Source organism: Plectropomus leopardus, chromosome 12 (genome assembly GCF_008729295.1).
Source record: "Plectropomus leopardus isolate mb chromosome 12, YSFRI_Pleo_2.0, whole genome shotgun sequence".
Lineage (NCBI taxonomy): Eukaryota > Metazoa > Chordata > Actinopteri > Perciformes > Serranidae > Plectropomus > Plectropomus leopardus.
The window spans coordinates 19124335-19141697 of record NC_056474.1 but is presented as its reverse complement, the minus strand read 5'-3'; the positions used below and the strand labels follow the sequence as shown (position 1 = coordinate 19141697).

At 38.7% G+C, this 17363-nt stretch overlaps 2 protein-coding genes across 2 annotated transcripts; both read right to left on the bottom strand.

Moving 5' to 3' along the window:
• Window positions 1-1104: 1104 nt before the first annotated feature.
• Window positions 1105-4777, bottom strand: rps15 (ribosomal protein S15). The gene is made up of 4 exons (XM_042497754.1): window positions 4711-4777; window positions 4219-4304; window positions 2819-3053; window positions 1105-1270 (listed from the first exon to the last, which is right to left on the bottom strand). The coding sequence occupies exons 1-4, from the start codon at window positions 4711-4713 to the stop codon at window positions 1157-1159; spliced, it is 438 nt and encodes a 145-aa protein (XP_042353688.1). The 5' UTR covers window positions 4714-4777; the 3' UTR covers window positions 1105-1156.
• A 2092-nt stretch (window positions 4778-6869) lies between these two features.
• cnn2 (calponin 2) lies at window positions 6870-17331 on the bottom strand. The gene is made up of 7 exons (XM_042497726.1): window positions 17184-17331; window positions 12463-12584; window positions 12290-12356; window positions 11124-11261; window positions 10868-10984; window positions 9273-9416; window positions 6870-8597 (listed from the first exon to the last, which is right to left on the bottom strand). Exons 1-7 carry the CDS (start codon window positions 17232-17234, stop codon window positions 8292-8294), a joined length of 945 nt encoding a protein of 314 aa, XP_042353660.1. The 5' UTR covers window positions 17235-17331; the 3' UTR covers window positions 6870-8291.
• Window positions 17332-17363: the final 32 nt, after the last annotated feature.

The following is a 17363-nucleotide window of genomic DNA, read 5'->3' as shown; positions in this document are numbered from 1 at the left end:
ACTGAAATATTTGGTGCAATATTTCAACTAGAGCAATCCTCTGCAATGAATGTAGGCTTTATTTAACCTGTTACATATGATGTATGCAAGGTATATATTGTTGTTGTTATTCTTACTTATGTATCTTTGTTGTTCAATATTGTAGCTTTGCACACATATTTATATTTTTAACTTACACACTAGTTTTATACATTGCATTGTAGCATAAGGAACTGTTTTATATTTTACTCTACACACTCAGCTCATTATCCATATTATAATTTAAATGTTCACAAATTAATGCTAATTGTCTATTGTTGCATTTTTTACATTTATATTCTGACACACTTACTCACCATATTATACATACTTAAATATTTTTTAGAAAATAATTACATACTGTGCTAATTGTTTACTATTACTGTATTTATATTTTTATATGTACTTTCCACTTGGGATAATTCTCTGTGCAGGCATCACAGCGACTGTAACGAACCATTAGGCACAATTAGCAATTAGCTGATTTATGAATCTTTACATTCACAGAGTTGTCAACTATTTTGTTAAATCTTTAAGTATGTTTCCATTTATTTTAAATTTTGGAATGTTTTTTGTCTAATCTTAATTTTTTTTCAGTAATTTTGAGGATTTGTTTTGCAACATTTTTCTGCCATTGTGTATTTCTTTAGACTTCACATTGTGCCTCTGTGGCAGATGTTTGGTATGTAAACTAGATCAACCTGATCAATCAAAAAGTTAACAGGGTACTAACAGATTTAAAAAAATTGAGATTTACAGTAATATCCAACTATCCCAATGAGTTTAATCCGCTGGTCCGCATACGCACCACACATCACGTTTTAACATGATCTTTATGAAGGAAAACCATTTCTGAATTTTGCAAGTTTCATCAATAACATTTACTGGATAGGATTATTCAGGATTCCCAGGAGGACTGATCAAAACTCCATTAACAGAGTAAAATGTGCGTATTCTTTCATCTTGAAGGCATCCATACCATTTATCAAAACACCTCAAAAAAGGTCAAGCTTCAAGATCATAACCTGTTCACAAGCGATTTATTTCATTTCAAAATATTATGCACAAGAAAGCACAGCAGACAAGTTTTGTGGCGCAACCAGTTTTTTCTTTTATTTATACAAAGAATACAGCCACTCTACTTCAGAGGGATGAACCGAGAAGAGTGTGTAGCTCCAATACCAGGGCGACCGTGCTTGACTGGCTTGTAGGTGATGGAGAACTCGCCCAAATAGTGGCCGCACATCTCAGGCTGTGGAGAGGAGAAACGCGTTAGTGACAAAATGAATGCTTTAGGTGCACTTACAGCTGCATGCACGGTCACGTAGAAGCTGCTAACCGGAATCTGAGGTCTGACAAGATTGACAGCAAATTGTGCACTTTTGTGCTGCTCTAAAAAAAAAATTAAAGAGAAGAATATGTGACACTTAAATTTTTAATTAGTGCTTTAGACTGAACGAGTGAAGGGTCAGTGTAATCCGCCAGTTCTTCCATGCCATTACACTGTCTGGTCCTGTCGGCAGCGTTTTATCAGCGCCATCATTGTGTAACATCCTGCCTTCATAATGAATTTGATGTGAACATATGATGCGTCATAAAATCAAGCACATTTTCACACTGCAATTCTTTGGTTGAAATGTCAGGCTTTTCTGGTACTTAAGAGGCTGGAATTTTCTTCTTTAACATTTCTCTGAGGAGGTGAATAACTCTGAGTAGAGTATAAATGGAAAAAAATGCAGAACGAGTAGTCATTCACAGACATGCCCATAGCCCAACATCATTATTTAGAGGTGCATCAATAAGAGTTGCACATCAACTTTGCAGCAATTCGTCAACCACAGAACTATATATAAAGGACCCATCATAAGATATTACTTGGTGTCTGTCGAATGGTCTGTACGATTCGAAATTTTCATCATCATACTGCTGCTCAGAAAGCATTCTTACGGCCCAAGTACACGCGGCAAGGACACAGCGCTTCACGAGGCCATGGTGGAGTAAAGTAGAGTTTTTTTTTACCTGCACTGTGTGTTTGAGTTTTAAAAGCATGGACTATTTCAAGCGATACTGAATAACTGGATCGTTTCAACGACAAGACGCGTTGGTTTGATAGATTTATTTTAATGTGGAATGTAAGAAAATCCACAAGGTTACTCAGCTGTGTTGCAGTAACTCTGGTACAATGAGGTATACATTTGAAACCTTTATAATAACAGATTTAAACAGTTTTAACACTGTTCTGCGCAGTTTTTACCTGAAAAGAAACAGACCGGCCTCATAAAAACAGAAGAGCCAGCTGAAGCCCGCGCGGGCATGTGGCTTCCATAGTCCGTGTAACAGCTTCAGTTGTTTATGGTAGATGCGGTTTGCTGCGGGCTTTCTACGGCAGACATGTCGCACTGCTTTCCATGTATTTCAGCCATAACATGCCAAGATAAAAAACGTTGTCACAGCTTAACCTTCTGCAGACTGCCCTGTCATTAATTAGTGGGAGATAATGGCTTTGTGCACAACGTGCAGTCCCACACTGACAAGGAATTATAAACGTCTACAAAATTGGTACAACTGCAGATATTTGAGCTGTGAATTCTGATACACAATACAATACACCCTCACCTTACTGTGCATTTATTAAAATTCCTGCCCATGATGTACTACGTTAGCCCCCAACGTCATCGCCAACATTTGTGCAAGTGCCGTTTCTTCGCAGGGATGTGGCAAAAGTAATAATAGGTGGTCTAAGAGAGACGGGATTAAACAAACACACATGCTCTCACTCCCACTTGACTGACAAACTCACCTTGATTTCAACCTGGTTGAAAGTCTTGCCGTTGTACACTCCAACCATGGACCCGACCATCTCAGGCAGGATGACCATGTCCCTCAGATGGGTCTTCACCACCTCTGGTTTCTCCATGGGGGGAGCCTCTTTCTTTGCCTTGCGCAGGCGCTTCAGGAGAGACTGCTGCTTGCGGCGCAGGCCACGGTTCAGCCTCCTCCTCTGGCGGGCGCAGTACAGCTGCATCAGCTGCTCACTACACAGGACAAAGAAAAGTGACATCAATGAGGCCCCTGGCCCTCTTTGAATAATAGTTGCATGTTTTGTAATATGATGAGTAAACCATTAGAATATCTGCACAATACTGGACTATTAAAAAAAAATAGAGGGCAGCAATATGCCACTGCTGCATCTAGTCTGCTGAACCTAACTAAGAATATGCAGAATAACTCTCTGCTCATTTTTACAGTTTGTACATCATTCAGTCCTTTCCTCGCATCCTCCTCTTGAGTTTTGGTACTTCCCAATTGAGATGTGAGCAGAGGGAGTCAAGACAGACATGGTGGGATGGGGAGTGTAAACAAGGGGGCGCAAAATCGAGAAATACCAGTCAAGTGTCATCTGTCTTTTAATTTAATGACCTCATACACATCAGAGCTTGTGAAACTGATTATTTAGTGTTTCCTGTTTCAGTGTGATGTCTTTGGTGAATTTTGAAGTCTCTCAATTTGCACATCATCTAGTGTTAAAAACTGTTAATAAATCTGTAGATTATTTTCATATTGAAGTAAAAAATAAACATCCTTTAAGGGCATACATGTTTATGGTCTGGCCCTGGGACCAAGTTATAACAGCCATCCGGATGACTTTAAAAATATAGGATGACCCGCCACACATTATTGCTTAACCCAGCACTATCGCTTTGCATTTTCACAGATAACCTCAGCAGGACTATACCAAATCTTGTAAACATGTTTTAGGAAGGGATTATTGTGTTTTCATACAAAAACAGTGGACAAGCACAATAAACAGCTATCCAACAGCAGTCACGCTGCTACATCCCAGACACGATTACAGCTAAGAAAACCCACTTCCAGGAGCAGCATAAAATACATTTCACTTGAAGATGTTGCTAATGTATTGTTAACAATTTTTATTTTTAATTTTCTGTTTGATGCAAGAAGCAGCTGGCTGTGTGACATTTACACATTACATAGTCTGGCCCCCATTCAAAAATAGTTTGGACACCCCTATTTCAGGGGCTGAGCGCTGGACTTCATCACTAGATGGAAAAGTATGATTTATAACATGATTTATGATTTTTGGCAGACAGGATGTAGTTCTTTCCAGTTGAGCTCAGAAAAGGTATGACAGTAGCTCCAGCTGGTGCAGCTGATCAACCTCAGTAGTGTTTCACTTACTAGGACATGTCCAGAAGCTGGTCCAGGTCCACACCCCTGTAGGTGAACTTCCTGAAGGTACGCTTCTTCTTGATCTCGGTATCCGCCTGAAAAGAGAGACATCATCCAGCTAAATGTGTAGCTTTAACGGTTTCATTAACGCGCATGTCATTTAGACATAATCTGAGAAAAATGTCACTAGTATACTTATTTATACATCATCGTATAAACGATCGTGTATGCACTAAACTGATATTAAAATAGTGTAATAAATACTAGAGCAGACTACGTTAAACCCCGCGTTAGCTTAGCCACAGACGACCACAGCTTCGGCTAACACAGTGCCCTCAAACATTCATTTATCTTATATTCTAAGTAACGATTCCCCATTGTATGATTAGTTAATGACTGTCACTGTCGGACGGCATAGCTAGCTATCCTAATATGTAACTTTGGAGCTCAGATGCATATAGATTGTGTTTTGTGAAGCTTCACAGTCTGTTGGAAACCTACCATCTTGCCTGAAGTTCCGGAAGAAAAGAACGGGCAGAAGTCTCGTTAGGCCTCATATCGCGAGATTTAAGGCAAGCATCCGGTGGTGTCTTCCGGCGGTGGGTCGTCCTCATTGTAAACAGCAGGTGGTGCTGTTGTACCACTGTGGACACAGCATGGTCAAGTATTTATTTATTTATATAAATGTAGCTTTTATATGTAGCTATTTTATGATATGTAGCTTACTTACTTTAAAAAGTAAGTAAAAAAAGTAAAAAAAAGTCTTTGGGAGTAACTAGTCACTGTAATTAAATTACAAAATATATGTATTCGTAATAAGTTACAATTACTCCGAAAAAATATGTAATTAAATTACTAATCAAATGTTGGTAATTACAAGGGGTTACACATTTTTTTAAAAAATCAGTAAAAAGTTTACATGTTAAATAAAACATTAACGCTGTTGCTTTACATCTTTTTTCTGTGCAGGAATTTATGGCATATTTTGTAAAAAGGAGTACATCAAAACAAAATTGGACAAATCTGAGCACAACATTTATCCTGTTTAAGCCATTTGTTAAAATGTAATTTTAAAAAGTAATCAAAAGTAATAAAATACCTTACTTTGATGAAGTAATTAAAATAGTTACATAACTTATTACACTTTTAACAGGGTAACTAGCAATCTGTAACCTGTTACATTTTAAAAGCAACCTTCCCAATACTGTTAATACAAGGATAAAAATTAGAAAGTAAGGGACTGTACTTTATTTATCTGAATAGAAATTCTGCAGAATGCAGGAAATGAATTGTTTAATGCCCCAAATCAGCACCAGGGGTGCTCACAATGTTTGCCTATGATCAATACTCAGGGGTAGTATCAAATCAAGTATCAAATGTACATTCACAGGAATTATGTTATTTTTACAGATGAAACAGCAAATACAGATGTAAAGACAAGCATGGGTGTTTGATCAAAACATGATACACATTAAAACTTTCTTTAAAAACTCCCTAAAATTTCACTTTTAGTTTCATATACCCTTAGAAAAATACAGGAATCTCCCTTAATGTAACTGAGTCAGCAAATGCAGGAAATTAATTGTTTGATGCCCACCATTTTCTGGCAGGGGACCCCCAAGCATGTGTCCCCAACAAATGTGTCCATGCACTGTTAAATTCTCTATTTTCCTGTGTATATAGGCTACACATGTTTAAAACTGCAAAATATAAGAATCCCTTTAGGCTTAAAGATCAATAAAAAATAGATATTAAAAATATACCTATATATTTTTTTTTTTTTTTGTCAAAATCACAAGGGGCCACTGGCAAGGGGCCAAAGAGCCATATGTGGTCTTTGGACACCCAGGTTGCCCACCCCTGCACTGGTTAGTCTATATCAACCAGAATAAAGCTGAACATCTCTAACACCTGTTAGGTCATTTGGGAACTTTAAGGGTCAGTTCAGTATTTTTTACTTCCTCTATTGGTGTCTAGTCAGTCAAATAGTTTTGGTTTTGATTACTCATATTTTGAGATGTCCTCCCTGTCTCCCTTATTACAAGAATTGCAAGATGTATTTTTTAAAGTATTTATTCAAATCCCAGAGATTTGTATCTCAAAACCTGCACTATGTGTATGGCTGGGTACCCCTAGACCAAAAGTGAGATTTGTATTTTTTCCCTTTAACTAGCACTTTAAAAACATATGTGTCTGCTTTGTATGGACGAATTCTACAGAAGTGCACTACAATTAAGTACAAGTGCAACTTGTGGTCTAGAAACCCTTCCTGTCTTATTTATCAGTTATCTCTGGTTAAGTGGCCTGTTAACTCATTGGATATATCTTTAAAAAAAATGTCCATGCACAAACTGATGTTTGTGCACTACCTTGACACCTAAAGAACAATTCAATAACTCACAATAATTCAGTTGGTTAAGTTTGCACTGGTTATGGTTTCTTGATCATATGATTTTGGACTTTTTATAGTATTTTGCCACATAGTTTGGCTTACTTATTATGAGGTATTTGCAATATTTCCCCTCATGCTGTCCACTGTATATTGTTTGTCCTATGGCTGTTTTGTTAATGTATTTGAATGTCTTGCAGCTGTAGTTAGCACTATGCCCAAAACAAACGTGCCAAGCATAAGTCTTTTCACAAACCAAATTGACACATGATAATGAATACACATCTTTATTACACTGTATTCACAAAAACATACTTCTCAATTCTTTCTTTTCCCACTGGCATAATGATTACTCCAGAGAAAAAAGTATAGTCCAATACAAAAAGTTATTCAGAGTTCAAGATACAAACAACCCCCAATTCAAATCACAAATATGCATAAATAATAATCTTTAATGATCAAATACATTTGTATGATCTGTTCACTTATCAACCAATATTTAAGATCAATGACCTTAAAGGAGCAGTGTGCAGGATTTAGTGGCATCTAGTGGTGAGGTAGCAGATTGCAACCAACTGAATAACCCTTTCGAAACCTACGGTGGCCTTCAGGTGACATAAAAACGCAAAATGGACCACTCTAGAGAGAGAGAGAGAGTTTGGTTTGTCTGTTCTGGGCCACTGTAGAAACATGGTGGTGCAACATTGCAGACTCTGTGAAAGAGAACCCGCTCCCTGTGTAGATATAAACGGCTCATTCAAAGCTGACAAAAACACGATTCCTCGTCTCAGGTGATTAACATGATGAATATTATATTCAATTTCTGCCAATAGCTCCCCGTCAGGCCTGCACACTGCCCCTTTCAACATAACTCACTGACAATAAAGTATCCAGTATTCTCACTTGGAATGTTCAAAACTTCACTCCTGTTATTGTATCCGCTCCCCCGCAGACTTTAATCCAAAGAAAACAAGCTTAACTCCAGTTGGACTGGTTATGCAAACAAAGGAAATATTTTGTCCATTAAAAAAAACAAAAAAACAAAAATGAAATGAATGAGAGAAGAGACAGAATATGAAAAAGTACGACTTGTTTGTTCATGAAAAAAAGTTCCCTCATATGAACCAGAAGTGCTCACTATGTTTGCCTATAATCAATACTGAGGGGATGAAGAAGATACTGAACAAGTATCAAATGTACATTCACAGGAATTATGTTTTGTTTTTGTTTTTTTACAGATGAAACAGCAAAAACAGATATAAAAACAAGCATGGGTGTTTTGATCAAAACATGATACACATTAAAATGTTCTTTAAAAACTCCCTAATATTTCACTTTTAGTTTCATGTTGCCCTTAGAAAAATAAAGGAATCTCCCTTAATGTAACTGGAAAAAAAAAGGTAGGGTTTTGGCACATAAAAAATCCCTGGGATAGAGAACTAGCTAAGCCAAAAAGATTGGCTTTTGTGGTCACTTAAATACAAAAATCACAGAAATACAGTTCATCATGATATGTGTAATATTGGTTTTGCACAAATAGGGGGTTAGAAAACAATTTCATACAATACTAAAAAAGGATATAACCAAAAAAAAAAAAAAAGGTGTAAAATTAGCCCTCAAGGCAGGCAGCTTCAGGGTTTTGTTCTGCCTCCTTTAGAAATTCTCTTTCCCTTACTCAGCTCCCTCCCTCCTCCTAATAATCTGTCCCATCTTCTTGGTACACCTGCTCCTCTTCCTGGTAACCTTGATAACCCTCATCTTGGTAATCTGGGAGATAGTCAGCTGCAACGCCTGCCCCGTTTTGATCATCTCTACTCTCTCCAGCTTGAGGACAGTACTTGGGGTCATAGATCTGCCGTCCCAGACCAAAGATCAGGCCCTTCTGGTTGGCTCCGTCTTTATAGCCCATCTGTAGGGACATGGAGCTGTTGTCACACTTCTCTGTGCACAGCTTGCTGTCGTAAACTGAACGCCTTGTCCCTGGAGCAGTCATCCCAGCCTGTAGTAGACAGGGGACAGTGAAAATAAGAATCAATTCTTCCCATCAGACATTTGTGTGAAATTTGAGCCCATTAACTCTTGAAATGTGGCCAAAAACATGTTTTGTGAGGTCACGTTGACCTTGACCTTTGACCACCGAGATCTTATGGAGTTCATCATTTGAGTCCCAGAGGACTTCAATGCCAAATTTAAATAAATTTCCTCAAGGCATTCTTGAGATATCGCATTCACGAGATTTGCTCGCGGGAATGTACTGACAACCCCGGCGACATAATGCCTCTCTCTATGGTTACTGCTAGCATGGAGGGATAACAAGCACAGCACAGCACACAAATGTCAGAAACCCAGACCATCGTGGTTAATAATGTATCTTTAAATGTTACAGTTACGGCAGAAAATGATAACAGAAATAAAAAAGTTTTCCCATCACAAATTTCTGCAATTCAAATCCATTTCTCGTGTGCTGTGAAGCTATTGTTGTTAGCGTGACGCCTGTACACATGACAACATGATCGGCCAAACAGGTACAGTTTGCCTTGAAGAATACAGGCGTTTGCAGTTCTCTACCAGACTAAACATGACACTAGATAACAGCATCGGAAGGACGGAGAATAATTTCCGCTGGAGTCCTAGAATTATGATTTCATGATATTTTGGAAATATGTTGCAGTACCTGGCTCGCTCCCTTGTTGGTTCCCATTTGCAGACTGATGGTTGTGTGGTCCATGGGGGTCTCTTTGACATTGGGGTCGTATAAGTGCCTCCTGGTGCCATATGCTGTCATACCAGTCTGACTGGCACACTTGTTGGTCCCCATCTGAAAAACAGAAGCACCACAAAAAATGGTTGAAAGACTTTCATAACAAAAACAAACCACTTCCTGCACTCTCACCTCAACAGCAGAAAAATGTTGCACAATATTAACATGAATGGGAGGGATGTTCATGTAACTGTGACACAAGGCAAACAGAGTTTACAACTTCATTCGAGTGTCAGTCACAGCGGAGAATAAAAAGCAAATTGTCTGCACAGCGCAGGTACCCCTCGTGTCCACCTGACATATTCAAAGGCGACGGAAACAATAACAAACAGAGAAGCTTAGGAGGCAGTGAGAACAATGAGCAGCATTTATTCTGAGGTATGCTCTGCTTGACATGAGATCATGACAAAGTCTGGTTTCGCAATAGTTTCGACACATGCTAAAGTGAGTTCAGCTTTCCAGGTTGGTGAAGTGCCTCACCTCTGTCACACTCAGCCACAAGGATCAGATTAAGATGCTGTTTTTAAAGAGTAATATTTCTCTGTTATGTCAATGTTTTTTTTCCTTTATTGCCAGTAATATTTTTGATTATTTCTGTTCACCTCAGCTTTGAATTATCAATAAAATGTCAGTAATATTTTTAACATCACAATTCATTATTACAGTTTTATAGTAAAAAATGCCTCATTTTCACTGCACTAAAAAAAGAAGCTAACATTTGCTTATATTTGGCTTTTTAATACAAGGTGAAAATGTACAGTCACGCCGGGGTCAATTGATTCTGCAACAGTCATGGGTATTTATCGACTTTGGCTCCGACTGGTATAGATGGAAACAACAGCTGGGTGAACGCACTAGTTTCATCTCCTTAACATGAAGATGCAATGAAGCGCTGCCACCAAAAACCGTTCGTCTCCTCCTAAGTAACACTAAAACAGCGATCCAAAGTAGTCTGCACCGAGTTTGAAAAAGAGACTGTAAGAAGTACGAGATACATTAAGACAGGTAACCACTCCATCCATGTTTCTGTCTACGGTTGACCTGTTCTCCGGTCTGTCAATGACGTCAAACGTTACACACCAAAAAAAAAAAAAATAAAAACACCACACACGCACAGAGAGTCAAACTCGTCTGCTGCAGAGACGTGTACACAGCTCTGCTCTCCTGCAATCGGTAAGCAGTATGTATATTGCCTATTTTTAGAGGTAATTTTGGTGGAAAGTGGGTATACGGTGCCAGAGTCCATAATAAGGCATAAAAATAGGGCTTGTTAATCAACAACATTTCCCTAGGGAAGATACCTCTGGTCCTCCAGACACAGATCCGGGCTAAGCCCGCAGTGTCCTGTCACTGTCACAACATTAATGACAGTCATGTGACACACTGACTGTAAATAAAAGGGCATTATCAGGGTGTTGAGTCTTGCTGGTTTGATCAGTTGGAAAATAAAAAACTTGCTGAGTCTTCATATTTTAAAGCTCCCTGCTCACACAGAAAAAATACTGTACCTGTAGGCCAATAACTTTATGTCCAGCCTTCATTGTCTCTTCATCAAACATCCTCTCGTGCTTGTCAGAGTACTTCACTCCAATGTCCACCCGTGACTGGCAGCCCTTGGTCTTGGCCTGATAGGAAAGAAAATGTAGATGGTTGTCACTAAAATCCAACCATTCACAATAAAAACAACAATAGTACTACCAATAACAATGTAAAAACATTAATCCCCATTAATCCCAATGCCTGTGTCTGATTTTCAAGTCTCACCATGCTAGCAAGCGCGAGCAGCGTTGTCTGGACCTGCGTCATGTTGCCGTTCTCAAACAAGTCATTGGCTTCGAAAAGGTCATGAGGCTTCAGGCCGTACAATGAAATGGCTCTGATGAAGTGCGTCAGGTTCTCCAGCTGAAACCACACCAAGAAAAACAAGATCAACAAACAATGTGTGTGCAGGATTTAGAATGACAGAGGTGTGTACTAATAAAAAGCTATCCTGAACAGGGTGACTGCAGGCATCCGACACTTTTATTCAATAATGTTTATGTTTATGTTAACCAAATTGAAGACTAAGGTTTTTTTTTTTTAAACGTCTTTTTCTTGTTTAAGCACTGAGGGGAAATAAGAACGTAAGTGGGATATATGTGGCCCCGAGCAGAGGAAGGTTTTATGTAGGAATATAATAATTATTAGCGTGAGTTAAGGTTAATCTACATTTTGTCAACAGGTAAGTAAAAGTATAAAGAACACAGTATTATCTTAAAAGATTTGCAACATGAGAAATGTGGACTTTCATGCAGAAGAACTTGACTCATTCTAACAAAAATAAATTGAAAGACGGAAAATAAAATACCTCACAAGTGATTATTTCAATAAATATTTGATACATTTTAAGGCCTCATTTTTGTAAAATTGAATAACTGAATTGAGACATTCAAGGACCTGCATGCAGACACCCTGCTGTAGCTGTAAAAACAGTTTGTGTTTGCAACATTCAGCTGGTCTTTACCACTGTTTACTGTGACTGGCTGAAAGAAAACCAGTTTCAGAGGCAGCTCTGCGCTTTGGCTGTGAAAGCTGAAGAAGCTGCCGCTGCCAACATACATGACCGAGCATGATTCAGGGAACCGATATCCTGCACAGACACTCAAAACTAACCATGTATTAAAGCAAGTCCCTACCTGCATGTAACAACACAGACAATTACAGTACAGAGCTCAATATGTCCCCAGAATACTGATGAAAAAAAAAAATGCTCCGCTACGACATGCAACCATGCATCACGTCATTTAGTTTCTAAAAAATTTTCCTAAATAAATTTCCCCCACACCCCACTCAAAGGTGCGGTTGCAGATTGAAAATGGTACAGCCCTTAGATGCTAACAAAAGACACTAACTGTTCCCGACTGGTTAAAAAGCATCACTGACTAACTCACCTGATGCCAGTTCAGCGCTGAGTGGTTGACCCTTTTCACAGAGCCTGGGGCAAGTTTGTTGATAAGGCTGTGAGGAAAAAAAAAAGGGAATAAAATAAGTTTTTTGAACCACTGTGCATACTGACAGGAATGATCATCGCCCTCAGTGTAACGGGTCTGTCGTTTCTACTTACTCGCACAGAATGACTCCATTTTTCAGGCCTTTCTGGAAGTCGGGGCCGATGCTAACACCAGTAATGTCTTCGATCCAGATCCTCAGCTCCTCCTCTTTCTGAGTGTCATACTTCTGTGCGATCTGGTTGGGCAGAGAGGGTCATAGGTCACACACGTGCTTTACAAACGGCAATAATCGCCAAACCAGGTTTCTGCAAAAACGTTGGTTTTGTGCCTTTCAGCAAACCACAGATATGTTATAATTGTACATTTCAAACATATGACATAGTTCAGATTACATGTATATGAAGCCAGTTTCTCATCAGGAGAGGGACGGGATAACGGACGGCTGCGAAGCAGGAGACCGCAGCAGACTGATTTGACACAAACAATTGTCTTTAACGACAGTTCGCGCCATTTTTGTAAGAACAAAAGCGGGTGTTTTTAAAAGTATTATGTTTAATCCATAGTTTGGGACATGTTCAGTTACTCAGGACATGTGCAGCCTTGTTTTTGTGCGACCAAAGCCGATGTTTTCTAACGATAGTTTTGGACATTTCTGGGAGTTTTTGTAGTCAAAAGCAGATGTTTGACCACAATTGAGGTCATATCAAGCAGTTTTTAATCCATGTATAGAAACATGACATTTCAACATAGGCATTATTTATGAAACAAACAAATGCAACAGATCTGTGGTTTGCTGAAATGCACAATACCGACATTTCTTCTGTTGGTTTGGTTGAGTAGCCAGCAGGTGACTGTTAAACTGCTAATGCAGTTATAGAGTTTGTCACAGACTTATTCTTTACTGCCAAATGAAAAAAAAAAATCTCCTGTCCCCAATGACTTCCCTTTGCATACGCAGACTTTCATGAAGATACCGATAACTGAGCCACAACCACAACATTTTTTTTCCACAAAAGTTTATTATGACTGCATGAGATCGTGTTTCCTGGTCAACTCTGAATTCCCCTTTGCTGCAGTGTCGTATACCACGTCTACAGAGGGGGCTTTTGTCTTTTTTATTCTGCCTAAATAAAGGTGACATTGCTGACCTGACACACACACATACACACACTCACTCACACACACACACACACACACACACACACAAGGATATCCTGTTTGGTAAACTGCTAAATCCTCCTCTGAAACACAGGAAGGCAGTGGCTGAAAGGAGGAGGGAGGGGAGACCTTTTTGGGGCTTAACATGGCACAAAGATTGACTTTGTTGTGAAAGGCGTCACTGTCGAGGTGTTACTTTGATTCACAAGCTTTTTTTTTTGGATTGACAAAACAGAAGTGTGAGAAACACGCTGCGCCGGTTCTGAAAGAGGCCATTCAGGAAGAGCATTATGATCACGTAATCAACAGTTTTAAAGCGGGAGTGTGCGAACTAGAAAGCAGAAATGAAAGAAAAGGGGGAAAAAATGTGACTAAAAGTGAAACAGGTATAGATTTCTCCTCCTCCTCCAGTAAAGGATAACGTGTTGACTGAGCTCCGTGCAAACCCGCAACCAGCTAACAATCCCTCTCTGTCCCGAAGGGCAAAGAGAAGCCGAACCGCAGAGTTCAACCTACCATATACATAGAAGCTGGCTGTCCTGCGCTCACAGCTGGTTGTACTCTCAAGGAATGTCTGTCTTCTAATTACATTTCCTTCATTCACTTATCCCCATATTAAAAAAAAACACTCGCCATTTTAATTGCCCACAAAGAGTCCTACAGATGTAATTTGCAGAGACAAGCTGAGCGCAAGGAATGTGGCCCAGAGTGGTTGGATAAAAGCGCTGAATGAAGCAGCGAGGGAGCTGTGTGATGCGTGCTGATCCGATGAATGAGTACAGACTGTTGCTTATCGCAGCTGAGGGTCAACTTTGAATTCGCCGTTCGAACTTCTGATTTTCGACAGCCGTTAAGTAGAAGTTGAAAGGGAGCTACGGAGCAGCGTAAATCCTTGAATTCCTCACATTTCACGGACGAGGTTACGTCACAGATGGCAGGAAATACCACTCATTTCAGCATCTCTTTACCCCCCCCCCCCCCACCCACCTCCGTTTCAAGGACATGACTGGTAACAGAGAGGGGAAATCTGCAGGTTTCTTTACGGCCAGCACATGTTGTTTTGTACAGACTGGAGGAGGAGACAGGACACACTTTATCTTCCATACAAGGGCAAAGCCAAGAATTGCAGAGTCAAAAAAAAAAAAAAAAAAAAATCAAACTGAAGGTGAAGGTCTTTGAAAGTGGCCTTCACACTTGCTTAAAAATGACGGCGTCACAGCCTCTTAAACACAGAATAGCGAGAATAATAGGAGGCCGACATTACTGTCTGTAAGAGGCCGTACTGTGTCCATTTTTACACGATAACACAAAGTACTGCAATCTGAAACTACGTCTACTACGTCTACTATGTCTGCACAATTGGAAAAATTAGTTCCTGACTGGGAAAATTCACTTGAACACCCCTTAAAGTTGAAATAACTTGGAAAAATGTTGGTAAACATGTTGCCAAGTTGATGTGATATAAGCAGAAACACGGCCGATTAAAGAGACGTTTGACTGATGGTGGTAAACTTTATTTATTCAGATATTGTATTTCTTTTTTTTTTTTCTTTTTTTTTGCTGTTATGTAATATGGTAAATTAGGTTGTGACCGTTTGTTGTGGTATAATTTCTTTGGCTTATAGAAGGGATATACCATTTTTAATGATTGTATTTTGCATTTATTTTATTTTTAGAGTTTAAACGTCCCCAAATTACATCATTTACACCCAGAAAATGTTAAAAACACAAATTATTGTTAGATTTTTAATTTCTAACAGTCCTTAAACAAATTATGGGGGGAAAAAACTTTAAGTTAAATCTGAACCACTTTACTTCGTCGTGTCATTTAAAATTTGGCAAAAAAAAAAAAAGTCTACCTGAACTCACCAGCATGCACGATAAGAGTGAAAAAAATGAGTTTTTTCAACTCCAGGATTTCATCTTCAAATGTTCTTTTTCAGACATCAGAGGGCAAGTTTTAAAAATCTAATGACTAATTTATGGAGGGAGCGTCTTTTATTTTTACTGTCACTCAGGCAGACTAACGAAAAAAAATATTTGTACCTTTGAGGAGAGTAAAAACAATTTTTTTTTTTAAATTAAGTCACACCCCAGCCACCCAATTTTCCTGATAAATAAAGAACAGTCCCTAATAAAAAAAATAAAATCAAAGCTGTCAAGAAAATTACAGCCAAGATAAAAGTCAATGTGTACCTCACTATTAATATAGTAAAAACAAAAAAAAAAATAAAAAATTAAGTCACACCCCAGCCACCCAATTTTCCTGATAAATAAAGAACAGTCCCTAATAAAAAAAAATAAAATCAAAGCTGTCAAGAAAATTACAGCCAAGATAAAAGTAAGTGTATACCTCACTATTAATATAGTAAAAACAAAAAATTAAAAAAAAAAGTCATACCCCAGCCACCCAATTTTCCTGATAAATAAAGAACAGTCCCTAATAAAAATAAAATCAAAGCTCTCAAGAAAATTACAGCCAAGATAAAAGTCAATGTGTACCTCACTATTAATATAGTAAAAACAAAAAAAAATTAAAAAATTAAGTCACACCCCAGCCACCCAATTTTCCTGATAAATAAAGAACAGTCCCTATTAAAAATAAAATCAAAGCTGTCAAGAAAATTACAGCCAAGATAAAAGTAAGTGTGTACCTCAGTATTAATATAGTAACCAGCAGCAGCTGAACACACAGCATCAGCACATTGGTAAAAGGGAAAGTTGGCACGCTGGTGCAGATGAGTGTGATGCACAGTAACGTGGTCAGCAGAGTAATCTCCAGCATCAGCCTGGTATTTTAAGTGGATCCGGGTGTGCAGCCCAAATAAACAAGGTGCTTTCCCCATCAAGGCCACACTCAAAAAGTTACACATTACCAGAAACTGGGTTTATTTTGGAGACATGTTTGTTTTATGTGACTTCAGTCTGAACTTTTTTCTGCGGAACACTAAAGACAGAGATAAAGAGATAGATAGAGAGAGACCTTGCTGCACTGAGAGGGCATGATTTGATGATTTGACGATTTGATGATTTGAGCGATGAAAAGTTTTATCAAGAGAAGCAGCACGACACTTTACCGCAAGGGGGGACGCAAAAATTTTTCATGCTGTTTTAAAAGCAGCAATGAAACACAGACAGTGAAAGGGAATAACGAGGAAGGAAGACATCCAGTCTCAAGACTAATAGTTGAATTACATTATCTGCTAATGCGGGTCACGACGCCGGTCAACAAGCTGCACGGGGAGCAGAGATTTCTGGAAACGGGGATAACAAATTTGCCACAACGACACACTTCTTTGCCAGAAGGGACAACGCCCAAAGTCTGTTTTTAACTTTGATCCCTGCACGAGGAATAATCAATATTCCGCTTTTAACACGTAAAACTCAAAGATGAATGTCTTTTGCAAAAGTATTCGCACTCAACGAAGGTTTTTTAAAAATTAAAAAAAAACACAACATTTTATGCTTTATAAAACACTCGACAACTTTTTTTTCCATTCACCTCTGAATACCTGATATGATCACACATATCAAAATGGAGACCAGGTGACTCCGATGCTCCGGTCGGTGGAAAGCACAATGATGGGAGGAAAAGTTCAATACAACTTTATATGATGGGGTTGAAAAGATGTGTATATATATATATATGTGTGTGTGTGTGTGTATTTACACCTACCTTATTTTTGACTTCCGCTGATAACCCGTAGGAAGGACCCTTGTTTGCCATTGTCAAGAGTTGTTAAGTTTCTATTTGGGTGAGAAAAAAAGAGACAGCTCGTCGAGGATAAACACTGCGCTAAATAATCTTCGACTTTCTCTTCCAATGAAACCTCGCAGTGAAATAAATACTACTTCC

Excerpts from the sequence above, each read along its gene's own strand:
- cnn2 (XM_042497726.1), bottom strand. The coding sequence starts at position 17,234 with ATGGCAAACAAGGGTCCTTCCTACGGGTTATCAGCGGAAGTCAAAAAT. Across the intron at positions 11,262-12,289 it reads CAGCGCTGAACTGGCATCAG|CTGGAGAACCTGACGCACTT; the intron begins GTGAGTTAGTCA and ends GTGTGGTTTCAG. Across the intron at positions 8,598-9,272 it reads CCAACAAGGGAGCGAGCCAG|GCTGGGATGACTGCTCCAGG; the intron begins GTACTGCAACAT and ends TGTCTACTACAG.
- rps15 (XM_042497754.1), bottom strand. Across the intron at positions 3,054-4,218 it reads CAGCTTCTGGACATGTCCTA|TGAGCAGCTGATGCAGCTGT; the intron begins GTAAGTGAAACA and ends TGTCCTGTGTAG. Across the intron at positions 1,271-2,818 it reads TCAACCAGGTTGAAATCAAG|CCTGAGATGTGCGGCCACTA; the intron begins GTGAGTTTGTCA and ends TCCTCTCCACAG.